General features: G+C 29.4%; 3 protein-coding genes across 5 annotated transcripts in view; 1 reads left to right on the forward strand and 2 right to left on the reverse strand.

The window, feature by feature from the left end:
* Nucleotides 1–1,089: 1,089 nt before the first annotated feature.
* LOC107071666 (oxaloacetate tautomerase FAHD2A, mitochondrial) lies at nucleotides 1,090–6,798 on the reverse strand. Of its 2 annotated transcripts, XM_015330853.2 has the most exons (7): nucleotides 6,409–6,787; nucleotides 4,291–4,452; nucleotides 3,695–3,730; nucleotides 2,801–3,017; nucleotides 1,820–2,154; nucleotides 1,643–1,730; nucleotides 1,090–1,560 (listed from the first exon to the last, which is right to left on the reverse strand). In XM_015330853.2, the coding sequence occupies exons 1-7, from the start codon at nucleotides 6,558–6,560 to the stop codon at nucleotides 1,498–1,500; spliced, it is 1,053 nt and encodes a 350-aa protein (XP_015186339.1). In that variant the 5' UTR covers nucleotides 6,561–6,787; the 3' UTR covers nucleotides 1,090–1,497. The 2 variants fall into 2 exon arrangements, with proteins under 2 accessions (XP_015186339.1, XP_015186347.1); XM_015330861.2 differs by lacking the exon at nucleotides 3,695–3,730 and having other exon boundaries at nucleotides 6,409–6,798.
* Nucleotides 6,799–7,321: 523 nt separating this feature from the next.
* Nucleotides 7,322–8,685, reverse strand: mRpL35 (mitochondrial ribosomal protein L35). The gene is made up of 4 exons (XM_015330895.2): nucleotides 8,553–8,685; nucleotides 8,021–8,177; nucleotides 7,793–7,936; nucleotides 7,322–7,665 (listed from the first exon to the last, which is right to left on the reverse strand). The coding sequence occupies exons 1-4, from the start codon at nucleotides 8,581–8,583 to the stop codon at nucleotides 7,434–7,436; spliced, it is 564 nt and encodes a 187-aa protein (XP_015186381.1). The 5' UTR covers nucleotides 8,584–8,685; the 3' UTR covers nucleotides 7,322–7,433.
* Nucleotides 8,583–16,031, forward strand: part of Mitofilin (inner membrane mitochondrial protein mitofilin) — a 48,484-nt gene continuing 41,035 nt past the window's right edge. Inside the window, exons 1-9 of one of the 2 annotated variants that reach the window (XM_015330873.2) lie at nucleotides 8,583–8,719; nucleotides 9,160–9,245; nucleotides 9,610–9,678; nucleotides 9,895–10,107; nucleotides 10,185–10,240; nucleotides 10,466–10,582; nucleotides 10,714–10,924; nucleotides 11,006–11,417; nucleotides 11,518–11,652. In XM_015330873.2, coding sequence (XP_015186359.1) covers nucleotides 8,675–8,719; nucleotides 9,160–9,245; nucleotides 9,610–9,678; nucleotides 9,895–10,107; nucleotides 10,185–10,240; nucleotides 10,466–10,582; nucleotides 10,714–10,924; nucleotides 11,006–11,417; nucleotides 11,518–11,652 — 1,344 coding nt within the window. In that variant the 5' untranslated portion in view covers nucleotides 8,583–8,674. The remainder of the gene's footprint in view (nucleotides 8,720–9,159; nucleotides 9,246–9,609; nucleotides 9,679–9,894; nucleotides 10,108–10,184; nucleotides 10,241–10,465; nucleotides 10,583–10,713; nucleotides 10,925–11,005; nucleotides 11,418–11,517; nucleotides 11,653–16,031) is intronic. The other variant, XM_015330884.2, reaches the window with a different exon arrangement.

Here is a 16,031-nt window from a genome sequence, read left to right on the forward strand (position 1 = left end):
TTTTTTTATTGTAAATTATAGAGATATATATAGACAAAGTGAATTACTTGTTAATTTATGAATAGTTTGGTTCATTATTCAGTATTTGAATTGTTTGTGTAACAGATTTTACACGAATTTTTGATAACATCAGTTTAAAAATTACTCACGTTTCATACTTGTATAAAATTCATTTCATACTCTACGTATACTAAAGACATCTAAATCATTATTTGATACATGAATACGAGATGGATCTTTGAAGATTCATCCATTTATCATTGAGAAAATCGAGTGTGACATCTGTCCTTTGGTAAACGAGCAAGTTGTAGAAATGTGATACGGAACTTGAAATGTTCGATATCGGCCCTTCCGACCTACGCAACAATACCCATCCTGCTCTATCATTTACTACATGTATATATATATATATATATCTAACGTGCGACGACTATTAATATATGGCTACTAGAACCATTGTTACGAATTAGGTACTACTGAACAATCCATTGTCGAGGACAACAGGAGGCTCGAGAAATATTCCCCAAAGAACTATTTTTCGAGGGGGTTGCTTTCAAGGTAGATCGACTTTTCATGATCTTCCAACTTCATCATGACCTTCTGTCCCTTTTTTCCCTTACCCTCTTTGTCGATCTACGAAAGGACCTAACAAAATTTAATTATGTGAAGAGTCAAATTTCATTAGTAAATTTAGAAATGGCTACTTTGTAATATATATATATATATCAACGTTTTTGGTTTTGTGATACTTGAGTAAAATAATAATAGTAATAATTTGTTCGTTAATATTTCATTCGTTCTATTAGACCACATGCGTGCCAGATTTGAATGATTTTTTATAAATTAAATATTATTTTTTATCAACAATACTAGTAGTGTTATCTGACAAGAATTACGAGCAAACATTTGACCATTATAGTAGGAAATGAATTTACCGACAATAGGTAATAATACTCGTAAGATATCATTTATTTTATTTTTTTTTATAAAAGTATCCTTAATGATAATTTTACATATAAATTCAGTAATAATTTTTTCCGTGTTAATTATAAACTCAGTTATTAAAAAAAGAAAACTAGATAAAATTGATTCTTTAGAAACAGTCTTTCTTTATTATACAAGTACGTGAAATGCATGGTGCTTATAAAAATAGCGAAATAAAATGATTATACATTATATTTTAAAGACACAGGTTCCGCACGATATTCTTGGTTTGCCTAAATTAATATTTTTTTCTTTTTAAAAATAATTAATATATATATATAATATATGATATAATATATGATATATTATTTCTTTTTAAGTAGCGTGGCAATGCTTGCATTTAAAAAATTCTGTCACAATAAACAATTCCACATGTTTATGACAAGTCAACATTGATTCACGGTTATAGAATCCGTGTTCAATTTGGAAATAAATCAAGAAAATAAATTTTTTTATCATTTTATAATAAAAACAATATCTTTGTATTCTTCATTAATATGTATGTTTTGACGATCACAAAACTTTGTTTCTCAAACGTCCAAGATTACCAATTTCTGTTTCCAAAACGTCTCCTCGCTGTGAAAAAGAAAAGAATTGTTAATGTTTCAAAAAAATAAAATATTATTTATTTATTAATAAGAAATTTATTTCAGCATACTTTCAAGAACTCTGGTGGCTTTCTCGTGAATCCTACACCCGCTGGAGTACCAGTGAGTATTACATCTCCAGGTAACAAAGTCATAAATCTAAAAGTAAAAATATAATGTATTTTTCTTCTTTTTAAACACTTTCATTTTAATAATGAAATAAATAAAATAAAATTATTAATACTAACTGTGATATGTAAGCAACAATTTCGTGAGGTTTGAAAATAAGCTCGCTGGTATTTCCATTTTGTTTAAGATCACCATTTACCCAAGTTTTAACTGTTAAATTATTAATATCACATATTGATTCCTTCGTCACGACGGCAGGTCCTAACGGACAGAATGTATCCATCGCTTTTCCAAGTAAAAATTGCCCACCATTGCGTTTTGATTTTTGCCAATCTCTTGCTGTTATATCTTGAGCAATTGTAAATCCAAAAATACAATCCTCTGCTTCCTTATCGCTGATAGATTTGCATCTTTTACCAATTACTATAGCTAGTTCGGCTTCCCAATCGACTTTCTAAATTAACAAGATTTAAAAATTAAAAAAATTATTATCATTGCATATATATAGTTAATTCTTTTAATTGTAAAATTATATTTTGGTTTAATTTATTTTGCAAATAGGATTTTAATTCAATTGAATTTTCACTTCCATTAATTTTATTTACGAGACAATATTTTTATTTTTTTTTTATTTCTCAAACAAAGTCAACGAATTCGAACAAGACATTATATAGATAACAAGTATAACAACGTGTTAAACACCGATTATGTAATCATATTGGCTAAAAATATTTTTACAATTTGCAATTCACGAATTCCGTATATTTAAAAGTTATATAGGTAAAAGGATAAAATTGAAAATGTTAATTTTTCAACAAACATCTTTCAAGAAATAAATATTTATTTGTAGATTAAAAAAATGAGTCTAAATGTCATTGATAATACAAACTTGGGTTACCTGATCTTTGAACTGTAATTCGTTAATCATCAATCTCATTTGAGCATAAATAGTTTTTGATGTATTCGAATAAAACTTATTTAACATATTACATGAAAAGGTTCAAATAAATCAAATAAACACGTCGGTAATGTAGATTTCTTTAAATGTATAAACATAAATATGGGCAAAATTATTTTAATTAATTAATAAATATACATACCTCTGATATTGAAGGTAAAATAACATTGTCAGTTGGTCCTACGATGTTACTAGGAAATTTGCTGAAAACTACTGGACTTTCTGGTGTGGGTACACCTTGTTCTTCACAATGTCCGCTGTAATTTAAACCAATGCATGCTAATTTGTCCATGCGTGTAATTGGTGCCAAAAAATTGACATCTTCGGCCGGTGTTATGCTACGTCCTTCAGCTACAATCCTGTTTAAATATTATAGCACAATTACATACATATAAATATTATTTACATAAATGTATACAAATATATGTATGCATGTATATATGTTTAAATAGAAAAAATACTGTTTTTTATAGAAATGGCGATGTGAATTAACAAATTGCATACTAATTTCTAACATGGCAGCATACAGAGAAACTCTCAAGACTGAAAAATATAAATAAAAAAAGTAAGTAAGTATTGTTGTCACGCACGAAAAGGCATTAGAAAAAAGGTAATGCGAAAGGTATTGTATTTTGCACTTTCAAACATAGCCATACAGTGTATACTGTTGCAATCTGTGGTAATACGAAACATGTGTTGTTTGTTTAAGATTGAAATCTCGTTGTTAGCCAAACGATGTGATAAGGATATAATGATAGTGAATTTATGTGATATTTGATAAGAGAGAATTCAGATTTTCTTTCTCTTTTTCTTTTACTTTTATTTTTCCTTTAATTGTAAGAAGAAAAGAGAAAACAACGAGTAAACATGGTCAAAGTCGGGACAATTATAATTACAAATTGTTTAGACACTTGTGATATTTAATTGTCTCTCAATAATGAAAAAGAAAAAAAAAACATAACAAAATAGAATCAGAAATAATAGGAATGTTTAAATCCAAAATGAGCGGGATTTAAATTTCGTGCAATCCACCAACCTCTCTACGGCCGCCTTTAAATCGATATCGTCTTCCCTGGCAAAACAAATTTTTAAACTGTGAGAACGATTTTCTATTTATATCAATATCTATTTTCAAAGAAAAAAAATAAGACGATAATAAGACTATTAAATCATTGATCATTATTTTTTTCTATATGGAGTTCTATGATCGCTTATATAAATTATCTCGTATTATAAATTCCACATTTATTATATTACAATAAGTGCTATTAGCCTTATCTTTATCTCCTTAATCTTCTTATTGTTTCCATTTTCTTTAAAGATTATTTGAAATTTATAATGTATAAAATTCAATTATTAATTTAAAGATCTTGTATAAATAATTTTGTTGTCATATAAAAATTTGTAAATATTTATAAAAAAAATTTTTTTTTTATTAGAAAAGGATCAACAACATTTCATGGATATTGAAATAATCTTATTTGTTTTTTATTTTATTGTGAATTCATAAAAATTTATTAATGGAGATTATGGTTGACCTTGTTTATTATCGATCGTCGATAATATCATTGATCACTAATTTAAAATAAAAAGATGCATTTTGATAAATAATAAAAAATACAATCTAATTACCTTTTAGCTTTTTTTAGAAGATCGTCACCACCTTCGAGGAATTTTTTTAACGAATTTGGAATTCTAGAATCCACTGCAGACACAGCTATGATATCTCCACGTTCTTTAAGTTGAACACCCAAGTGCTGGGGTCCGCCATTTTTATTTGTGAATTGTACGAATCTAGAATGATAATTTGAAATCTGGATACATTTTAATAAATTGTTATTAGAATTAATTTATTTTTTTTTTATGGAAAAATTTTAATTAATATTCTTTAAATAATTTCAATTATATACAGCGAATGAATTTGTATTTATCGTTACAAAATATATTTGTGTAGATATGCATTAAAAAGTGTAGAAAATAATTGACATCGTACTTAATCTTAAGGACTAATCGATTTTTTCTAAATTTATGTTTTTTATCATCTAGTAATATTTCTTTTCTACATATAAGTGATACATTAAATTGATTATAAATTTTGAAAAATTATTTATATATTATTTTAATACAAAAAATTGATCAAATTCATAGATACTAACAAATATGCACGCAAATATAAATATGTTAATTACATGTGGCAGTGTTTCTACAGGGACGAAGCTAGTAAAATTGAAACCACAAAAGTTATATCTATCTTTTGATAAATGGTTGCATTGACACGCAACTAACCTCAACATTTCAAAAATTAGGTCATTGTTAAAACCACAGGTGTATTTTATTTATATACGTTTCCAAAACACATTCGTTGTCAACAATGATAAGAAGAAAATATTTATTATTAAAAATTTTTTTCGATATTTTAAACGATTTTTTTCGCGAACACTTGTATCAATTTTTTAATAGACATTTACAAATTTATGAGATAATAAATTGTCGTTTGAACGTAATACACATCGAATAAATGTTATCGGCATTTCATATAATTTGCGAAATTGTCTATAAAAAAAAATCAATAGAAAGATTACATAATTGTCAAGGTCAAACGAATAATTTTTGTAAAACAAATTTATGATTATGTCATGTTGACAGTCCCTGTTATATCTACATTTCGACCATAATAGAGGAATATGATTATTATAATCATACCGGCAATTACCTTTTCTGATATTGCATGTGGTCAAAGTTTTTACGTAAATATGTAGATTGTAAATCGTTACTTACAATCAAATTATCGACTGAAGTATTTAATGATAAATAATTATGAAAAAAAAAAAAACGAAAAGAGAAATATAACAATAATAATAATAATTATAATAACAAAATAATCATCCAATTTTTTTAAACATGTGTTTAATCTATGACCCAAATTAATCAAATAAAAAAACAATTTGAGCTGTTAAAACCGGTTTCGAACTCTCCAATGTTGTTTTTATCTTTTAAACTAGGAAACATATTTGGTGATACTACGCACAAACATGTTTTACTAGTAAATTTTATGAACATAACTTTCAAATCTATATATCATGTTTCTTTTTACGGTTGCTTTTTTATTATGATGTATGACATTTACATACGGATATTTGTACACGTTCTAAAATTTTACTTTCTTAAACAATATTTTACATTTAATTGGAAAACAAAAAACACTTGAAATCGTTTCTCATCTAATTTATTCTATTTTTTTTTTTATTGTCACTTGTTATACTTCGAATAACTTGTTGATTTAATTTCAAGTTTATTTTTAATGACAAAGTATTCAATAGTCGTTTGAAAAAATATTGATATAAAGTTAATGTATGTAGTCAATTAATATGAATGAAAATAATAGAAAGATTAATGTTGCAGAAGAAAATGGTACAAATGGTCTGAAAAATATGTTACAAAAAATTGGCAGAATACCAAATGAACAGATCGTAAGGAAGACGTACGAAAAAAAGAAATAAATAGATACAGAAACGTTCGAATATCGAATCAAATGACCGATGACGTCAATTTCAATTTAACCTTATAGTAAATACTTAAGTATAGATCTTTCATGATTAAAAATCGATTAATAAATGGCATAAAATGACGTAATATCTGTTTACTTTAAAAAAACAGAAAATTTTTTTTGTAAATAAAAAATCATAAGTAATTTTTTATGCAAGAACCCTTGAATGATTACGTCCCTGAGACCGGGTGTATTTAACTCACCTCATATCGAGCGCAGTATTCACTGAGAAGTTTCTACCAGCGGTAATATTTGCAATGAAATGCGTATTGACTTTTGCTTTCTCGCTGTTGCAAGAACTTCTCCAAAGCAGAAAAGTTCTGCCAAGTAATCGGAACCTTCCACGATAAGGCATTTTTGTCTATTTTCAGAATATTATTTTAATTTTATCTTTTATTATTATCGTTTAACTTTCCTGATAAATCAAGACTTCTCAATCGGTGTGTTAAGATAACTAATCTCGAACAGCAGCTTTATGATAAATGTAATAGAAAAAAAAAGTACGATTATGGTAATAATAAATGATCGATACATTCGTCTTGAGAGACTGATGGTGACTGAAGAATGCGTAACGCTGTGTTTTAAGTCCCTCTAACGGATGTTCCGAGAATTTCTTGATTTAACGATAATGACCTATTGTTTTTCTTTTTACTACTTTTATTATTCTTTTTAAATAGTATACTCATTTATATTCTATGGTCTACTTGTCTTTTACAATTACGTCATCTAAAGAATACACTTTTCATAAGTTGAAACATTTATTCATATTTTTGTTTCTTCAAGAATCTGATTTTTCTCGCGTCTTTTATTTTTAGGAATGAGATATAATATTCTATTATATATTTGAAATTTTATTAAATTTTTATGCCATCAAAGTAGGCATTAAATAATTGAATTGTATTAATTAAAAGCGACCAATCAAAAATTTAGAAAAATCTTATAAAATTGGGTAGAGTGTAAGAGTTCACAAATTGGATTGGACTTTTCCTACTAACGCCATCTCGCGCTGATAAAGAAATTCTTTTTTAAATAAGATCTTTGATATTTGGAATTTTTCTTTTTTTTTTTTTTTTGAAAAATCTGATATTTTCTTTAAATACAGAAATAACTTGATGATTTTCTTTCATGTTAGTTTTGTTTTTTTGGGTAAGATATTCTCTACAATATTTTATATAGAATGGAATAAATTAAAATTCATCTAATATTAAGTAAGTTTAGAGTAAACAATTTAATCAAAAGGCTTTCTTCGTGTATATGCAAATTCTTCTCTTTGATGATACGGATTATAGGGATCGTCAACATAAAATGATGGTCGTCTCCAATATTTTGTTACCATTGTATCCAGTAACCAGGACTGTGTAGAATTAGTGAAAATATGTTGACGTAATCTACGTTTTCTCCCTTCTGTTTTTCTCCACATATGTTTGTTATGCGCACAATATCTTCGTATCCATATACCCCTATGAAAATAAATATCATTAAACATAATTTTACTTAAAACTGTGTTATTCGATCAACATAAAACATCAATAAATAATATCTTAAAAGTATATATTTTTTAGACGATTTGTAAATTAATTTTTTTACCAATTTAGCCTGTAAAACCGTTTGACAACTGTTTTGACAGTTTTTCTCTTTCCTTTCCTCGCAGAAAACTTGATTACAGTCCTTTTTGGTGTAATTGTTGTATCTTGCACGGATGATAAAATATTTCCATACGGTGTTACAGCACTGTAAAAATTATTATCTTACAACATAATTGTTTAAAAATTATTTAGCGTTAAGATTTTAATTTAAAAGATATTTATCATATACCCAATTAATGATTTATCGTTTATCCTATCTCTATTTAGCCATGACTGTGTAGATAAAAGGGAGAAGCCTCGAATTTGAGTAACATTTGTAATAAGTTTTGGATATTCTTTGAACACAAGGGTTCCAACATTATTTACATTGACATGTGACACGATACCTACAATATAAAAAACAAATAACAATTTATAATATAAAATTTACATAAAATTATAATTGAAAAATAAGACGTTCGAATGAAATTTAAAAATAGAAGAAAAAGAAAACAAAAATTAAAGACAAGAGATAGAAAGAAACAGACAATATACGAGTGAATCGTTCCTTCTGTTAAGAATGTGTTATGTGATCATTCGGACCGTTCCGGTCCGTTCATAAACTTAACCTAAAAAGTAGTCTAAAATAAATTGAAAAAATATTGATCTAGAAAACAGTGTAGGTGTTTGAAGTAATGCTTAAGAACAATAACGTATAAGAGAAAATCGTTATGAAAGTAAATATTATCGATGAAGAAAGAAATATCTTTAATAAATCGTACCTCGAACCGCAGCGCTAATAACGCGCAACATCTTTCTTCGCGTAGTTCCGTTCGGTGACCAGCTGTTTTGTACCGTTGCTCCCTCTTTTCCTTCGGCTGCCTGACCGGCCAACCCGAAAAAGATGTTTCGAATTGGACTCAAATTTTCGTGCAACGGTCTTAATGGGGTATGTAAAGTGTTAGTGCTACAAAAAAAATTGTCTTCTTGTCGTACGATTTCTTTATTTGACAACAATCGAGTAAGAGTTTGATTTTTGTGGTTAAGATAAAGATGGAGACAGAAGGAATGAGGGGAATAGGTAAAGAAAGAGAGAGATGGAGAGAGAGAGAGAAAGAGTATGATCGAAAAACAACGTTTCCCAACTCCTTGATTTTCTATTGAAATTTTCTTTATTTTTTTCTCAAATTTGTTCGCTTTTTCGAAGATGGAAAGCATAAAGATTTTATGCACATTGTTTCGAAATTGTGAAGGAAAGCAATTACGCGAGTTGTCAGTGATTATTCTTGAGAATAAGATCAAGGTTGCGTGCCTCGTGGGACAAGATGGCTTAAAATTAGGAATCTTACATAATTTCGAGAACATTGACTGGTACGCTTGACCTTTCAGGTAAAAAAACACGCCTGCTCTAGGTTATATCTAACTGCCAGGTACTACGAAACGCGTACTCGTGTCAAATGTGAACCGGAGGGAAGGTAAGATTTTCATTTTTTGTTATGACAGTTCTTAAATATACGTTTGGTTAGAATCTGTCACAATTGTTTAACATTTTTTAATTGAAATTCTTCTATAAATTCTTCTTACGTTTTATTTCATTGTTTTGATGTCATTTTATTTAATCGTGTAATTCAATTAATATGTAGAGCATTTTGTATACATAGGTTAGGTTATGTTTCAAACAGATTACCATTCGTAGATAAAAAGTTTAATTTCGTTATCTTGTTTCAAGTAAGTTCAATGCTTTTATCAAAGTGACATAAAACAGAAGAAAAGAAGATACTTTTCTCATTGATATATAATATCAAAGAACATATTATAATTATATAGCTTTTTTTCTAGGTTTTGCAAAGATGTCAGACTTACGTCCAGACTTTCTGGACATAAGTACTCAACCGATTCCAAAAGAAGGTATTTAAACTTTATGCATGCTGAAATTAAAACATAGACGTATTACATCTTTATTTTACATATGAGATGTTATATGAGTAATTTGTATAATAATTATTAATTAAAATTACAAGAAAATGCATGGCTACAAATATATGTTTATATTCAATTCTGATTTGAGATATATATTTTTATTCAGTTACAACATAAAGTTTATACATCTGTTTTTGATGGAAGTGAGAAGAGCAAAAGTTCCGGTACGTTGGTTACTTTAGGAGCCTTAACTATCGGGACCATAGGTGTTTTGGCTTTTGCGAAGAGTAATCCAGAGTTTCGAGCAACATTAGAAGGATGGATACCAGGAACGGACAAAACAATACGGATCATCTTTCAAGAGGACTCCAATTACTTGGAATTAATCCTCACACGTTTAGATGCTCTGAAGCAGAAGTAAGCCGACAAATGTCTTTCTTAAATTTAATAACTTATAACTCATATTATAATATTCATACATTTTTTTTTTTTAGAATATCAAACATAACTTCCGTTTTCTACAAAGGCTCATCGGAAAAAGAAGAACCAGGTCAGATTAATAAAAATTCCTTAGATTGCATGAAGTTTGAAGAGTATAAACGTGAGCTTAAGACCCTATATCAGTAATAAATTAATTTACACAACCAATCTTTCATATTACCCATTTTACTACATTGTATCGCATAAAGTATTTTTAGTCGTAAAAAAATTATTATGCTATTTGTATCGTAAACTTGATTTACTAACACTTAACAAATTCCTATATATACTATAGCACCAAAACCAGCTTTTGTAGAACTGGTAAACAAGAAGGAACCACCTGCTAAAGAACCTTTTGCCGAAATTCGCGTAAGCAAAGAAACTAAAGAAAAACAGGAACATATTCAAGGCGGTATGCTTTTTTTTATTTTTATTTTTTATTGATTATGTTATTGTATTCTTCATTTCATTTACTTAATTATTAACTTATTTCAATTAATTGATTAATATAATTAATTGAACTATTTACTTATTACTATACAGTTACCGAAAAGCCAACACCGCCATCTAAAGAAGTTCCAAAAGAATTGATGCCAGAAAGTCTTGTCGAGTTGGAAAAATCTTGTGGTCAAACAGCAGCGAAAGCTATTGCTGCTTATAATACAGCAATATGTGCATTAAAGGATTATAATAATGATGTAATTAAAGTTGTAGAAAGTATTGACTCGTCCGCACCTGCCAGTATTTGGAACAGGTATATTTTTAATCATTTTAAATTATTATTAAATAAATAACAGAATATCGTTTGTTTGTTAATCAATAGAATTTATTTTAGATTAAAAGAAGCTACAGAAAAAAGAACGCAAGCGTTGCACGAGGCAGAGGAACATGCTACCAAAGTTTTGGATTCGCTCAAAAAAATGTATTATTCGATAGATGATCCAAAACTCGATGCACCGGCTCATGTTAAAACTGCAGCTAGAAGAAATGTTAAACAATTGTTGGATGATCTCGACGATGTCAAAAAGAAATTTGAAAATGAATTGGAACAAGGAAACATTACCGAACGTTATTGGAAACAAGTTAGAGCAGCTCGAGAGAAATTCAGCGAGGAATTATATATTTTATTTCCTAGTATAAATCTTGACGAAAAGAAACTTTCCGTCAAGGAAGAACAGTTTGATCTTTTCGTTTTACACATGTACAATACAATGCTTTATCTTCAAAAAGAACTAGAAAAACTACAGGTTAATATCTAACAATTATGAATAATGATAAAAATCTAATATATATATATATATAAATTTTGATTAAAATTAACGTACTAACGTATATTTTTGATTACAGACAATTCATACTGCCAGAGTAAAAGCCGCCCTAAGAGCATCGAAGGAAGATTTCACGGATGAAAAAATCAATGAATTAGTGACCCTAGAAATAGAAAAAGAAAAACGTGATCTCGAAGAAAAATTCAATAAAAAGGTAAGCTTTATTTTTTATTAATTTATTCAAGTAATAGTAACAAGTATTAATTTATTTTAGTAATTTTTCAATGTACGTTTTTCAAAAGCATCGATAACAACGATGCTTTGATCCTTGATCAAAAATTTTTTTAATAATAAACAAAGTAATGGTAATTATTTAAGAATCGATATCATAACATCATCGAAAGTATTTTTTTCATCGTATTTTAATATCGTATAGGGTATCATCGTCATAAATGAGAAGTAACAATATTAGAAAATCACTATTTTTAACGTGTTACGTAGATATTACCTGTGTCTCTTGATTCTATATGTATCTAAAAATATATGTATATATGTATCTATCGACTCGAATAACGTAAAAGGTAGTTGGAAAAATGTTGAGAGAGAATGGTGATAGTCGTGTTAGAGAATGAAAGACTGTGTGAGGTAGGCTACTATTCCCTTCGGGCTTTTTATCTATTTCCATTTGGAATACCGCCAATATTTCAGCAACGCGAGAGGCAATATTATCTCTTTAGACTAGTCTCGTGGTACATTCCTACTGTCTATACGGATAGTTTAGGCGAGATACCCATTTCGAGGGAATCACTATGACTTACTGTTGTCCATTCGTTCCATACTTTGCGTCACTACTATGCAATCCATACTGTCTGTCTGTCTGTCTGTCTCTGTGTGCGTGTGTGTTATACATGTGGGATGAATGTGTGTTAGAAGATATAAATCTCTTCTTCTTCGTCTTTCTATTATTTATTTTTAGTCATAGTAGTAGTAGATAATCCTTTTTGGTATTCTTTTGATTCAAAGATTACTCCTCCTCCTCCCCTTCCTACTTCTCTTTTCTTTACTATCCTATTTTTTCTAATCGTGTATTTTTCACTTACTACGATGTTAGTTTAATATTTGTCAAAAGGAAAATACGAAGCGCACTTCCTACGAGTTTTTCTACCCCTACGAGTTTGTAATTTTAGCTTCCTGTTTGGAATAAATAACTCCTAGATATACTTTTTATCTCAAGGGTACTTTCACTCGATTTCTCACCCTTCTTCTTCTATTTCTCTCCTTTTTTTTTTAATTCGACCGAATGGAAAGATAAGTCGATGAATAGTGGTTCCGTAAAATTGATAAATAAATAAATGTATAGCTATATTTTTTGGGTCAAGAAAATAAAAAAAAAAAGGAAAAAAAGAACGATCGATCGACATCGTTTTGGGTAATCGATTCGATGTCCGTCCAACTCAAGCGTATTTTATTTGCAAGCGAAAGGTCCTGACGTCAGATCCCTTGGCGATGTTTTGAAAATTTATGCGCTTACGTGGCACAAGATGTTAGACGAAATTATGTAAGAGAGTCAGAAAAAGGACAGAAAGCTGTAAAATAAAGACAAAGTTGAAGAAGAAGAAAAAGAAGAAGATGAAGATGGTTTAGAAGGTAGAGGAAAGAAAAGATAAAGATTTGTTATTCCACGCTTCTTCGGATGGACTCGAAAAACTTCTGAGTTTCTTATCCGGTCTGAGCTTTTCGAACTTTTTACTACAAACTTGGTCTCATCGAATGGTTCCACGTTTAGGTTTCTTTGTAGGTATTAAAGATATAGATACTATACAGTTTATCGACTCAATAAACGACGAATCGGTTTTACGTGCTTTTATTTATTTCTATACAGTCATTCGAAAAAAAAACTTTATTCTTTTATTATCATAGAATACGTGATAGTTATACTTCTATTTACTTGTATGGCCATTCTAACAAACTATTATAATATGTTCTTCTTTTTTATTTTTTATCGAAGTAGATGCTATGGTAAACAGTAAATTTTATATTAAATTTTGGAAGTAATTCTTACTTTATAACAAAATTAAATTTCTCGCGTGAAATTGTTAGATTATTAAATGTTAACTATTTTATATAAGAATAGACACCACTTTTTTTTTTTATAACTAGAACTTGTATCAAGAAAACGTTTTTTTATTTGAAGGTTTTAATAGTCTCGTGTTCTAATTTTTGTTTCTTTACTTTTTTTTGTCTGGTGCTTTTCGATTTTTGTGCTTTATAGCTTTAGGTTACGAGGTTGAACCTAAACGATCGTTATCCGATACTGGGAACGAGTAACGTAGATTAATCTGAAAGCAAGAAATCGTTTCGAACTTTGTCCCGAAGCAAAACTGATGTGAGACGTAATTTTTCGACCGAACGAAAAACGATTTCGTCGATACTACACACAATGCCTGATATTATTTGTCGTATACCAAGATACACACACACACATATATATATACATTTAAACGATGAGTCACAATTTTAGATTATCTTATTAAACTTTACCAATCAAATCGATAAAGGTTGGATGGAAGAAAAATTTTGTGGAAAAATCGCAAGTTAACTTTTTCGTATCTTTTATTGTTCGTGTGTTTTTCATGTATACATTTTTTTTTGGTTTTTCTATATCTTCGGAAAACGTTTAAAAAAGTTATTCGTTTCTTTTTTTCGAGAACATGCAGGAAGTATAACGGATGATATAAACACGTATGTGTGTGTGTATCGTCATCGACAACGGTCGATAATACAATATTATTTTTCGGATATCGAATGCTTGGTATTTTGCTCGAATGGGGCACATCGCTTTTGTGATGAAAATCGATTGTTAGCGATCGACATCTTGAAAAATTACGATATTCGAGCACGCGCTGGAACTTCGTTCTCGCCAAATCCAATATCCACTGGACCGATACGCTTGATGAAACATCCCGAAATAGTTTCTATTCTCTAGGAACGAAATCGCTAAAAGAGAAGGAAATGTGAATCGTTTGACCGCAAGGCTAACCACTTTAAACGATCGATTTAAACAGAAATAATATGTTAGTCTAATAACATTTTCCTTATTTATGTTATATAATATGCACTGTTTAACAATTTACTAGTCAAGATTAGTATATACCACTCTGAGGCTTTCTTATTTACTGTCCATGGTGAGTATACATTTTTTCTGCTCGACGTAGGCGGAAAGCGGCAACTTCGTTTTGAACAGCGGGAGAAAAGTTGACGCTTTTCGCCCGGAGGGAAGAAAAATTATTTATTATGTTCATATCAAATGAAAAACAATTTCATTTGGTTTATGATATTTTTAATATTATATCGCATTCAATTTTATTCAAAAACTAAAATAAAAAAATATGAACAAAATAATGAACGCGATCAATTTTCTGTAATTTATTTAATTTTCAAAAATGATCCTCCTCAAATATTCTTTAAATTATAAAAGTTTATTAAATATGTAACTACCAACTTATATTTGTCCTCCGGTTTTACCTTCCAAATTGAATTCCATCAATAAATTATTTCTTACATTACTTATCAAGTGAGAAAACACTGAAGAATTAGACGAAGGTCAGCGATCTTAAATATTGGAATAATCCAAGAATCCTACTTGTAAGGAAATATTTAAGATTAACCGCGGGTTCTTCTCGTAACCGCGAGTTTAAAGCACATAAGGATTATAAATTATCGCGTTAAAATTGCAAAAGGTATGAGACTTGGCACCACACGTTTTCGCGTTCTCTCGTCCGTAGGGATTTAGGATGAAACGTTAACGTTGTATATATAGTATAATAGATGTTCGATGAGAAAGAAAGAAAGATAGAGAGACAGTACAGTACAGAAGAGAACAGAATAGAGCAGAGCAAAGCTGTTGAATTTTATTTCTTTTTCTTTCCTTTCGTTTGAACCATTGGATGGATCGACGGTTAAAGAAGAAAGTTCCATGAATTTTCTCTCTTTCTCTCTTTATCTCTTTATCTTTGTCTAGCTAGAGAAGCATAGTTCACTCGGTTACACACAAACTCGGGTTTGTCGGATCAGTGGTGCGTTAATTATTGACACAACGTCTCTCAACATAGTGGCGAAGTGCTAGTGGGGCTCTCGCATGCTTCCAAGTCCTGGATTCAGGAACAAGGATCTGTAGGCGTTGAACACATACAAAATACGTCAGGCAGAAGACGACATGTCCTGAGTGATAGAGAGACAACTCCAAGAGAGTTGGAGATTCGTGAAAGTAGGTAATCGTAGAATGTATGCGTGTATGTATGTATATATGTATATGAGAGAGAGTTAGAGGGGTTGAGATACTGGGCAGACAGATCAGACCTTCGGGACTTGGGTCACTTCCCAATCAGGGCGCTTTCTGCTAAGCCTTAAGTGCGGGTAATTAATCAAAGTCTCATTACGCTAATGCTTCGACACTTGACTGGCATACTTTAGTTCTTCTCTCTGTATATATATATATACATGTGTATGTGAGTGTATGTTTAAAGACGTTGTCGGTAGGTCGTTTTCTTTTGCGCTTTCCATGTCTTACGAACCGAATCTTTTAAAAACCAT

Source organism: Polistes dominula, unplaced genomic scaffold, assembly GCF_049000335.1.
Source record: "Polistes dominula isolate Pdom_NZ unplaced genomic scaffold, Pdom_raw_medaka contig_15, whole genome shotgun sequence".
Taxonomy (NCBI): domain Eukaryota; kingdom Metazoa; phylum Arthropoda; class Insecta; order Hymenoptera; family Vespidae; genus Polistes; species Polistes dominula.

What these genes read in the sequence shown, in the direction of transcription:
- mRpL35 (XM_015330895.2), bottom strand. Translation starts at nt 8,583, where the DNA reads ATGTTGCGCGTTATTAGCGCTGCGGTTCGAG. An exon ending in AACGATAAATCATTAATTGG is followed by an intron (nt 7,937 to 8,020) that starts GTATATGATAAA and finishes TAATTTTTACAG; the next exon opens with TGCTGTAACACCGTATGGAA. An exon ending in CGGTTTTACAGGCTAAATTG is followed by an intron (nt 7,666 to 7,792) that starts GTAAAAAAATTA and finishes TTATTTTCATAG; the next exon opens with GGGTATATGGATACGAAGAT.
- LOC107071666 (XM_015330853.2), bottom strand. Translation starts at nt 6,560, where the DNA reads ATGCCTTATCGTGGAAGGTTCCGATTACTTGGCAGAACTTTTCTGCTT. An exon ending in CTTCTAAAAAAAGCTAAAAG is followed by an intron (nt 3,731 to 4,290) that starts GTAATTAGATTG and finishes TTGTTTTGCCAG; the next exon opens with GGAAGACGATATCGATTTAA. An exon ending in ATTGTTGCTTACATATCACA is followed by an intron (nt 1,731 to 1,819) that starts GTTAGTATTAAT and finishes TTTTACTTTTAG; the next exon opens with ATTTATGACTTTGTTACCTG.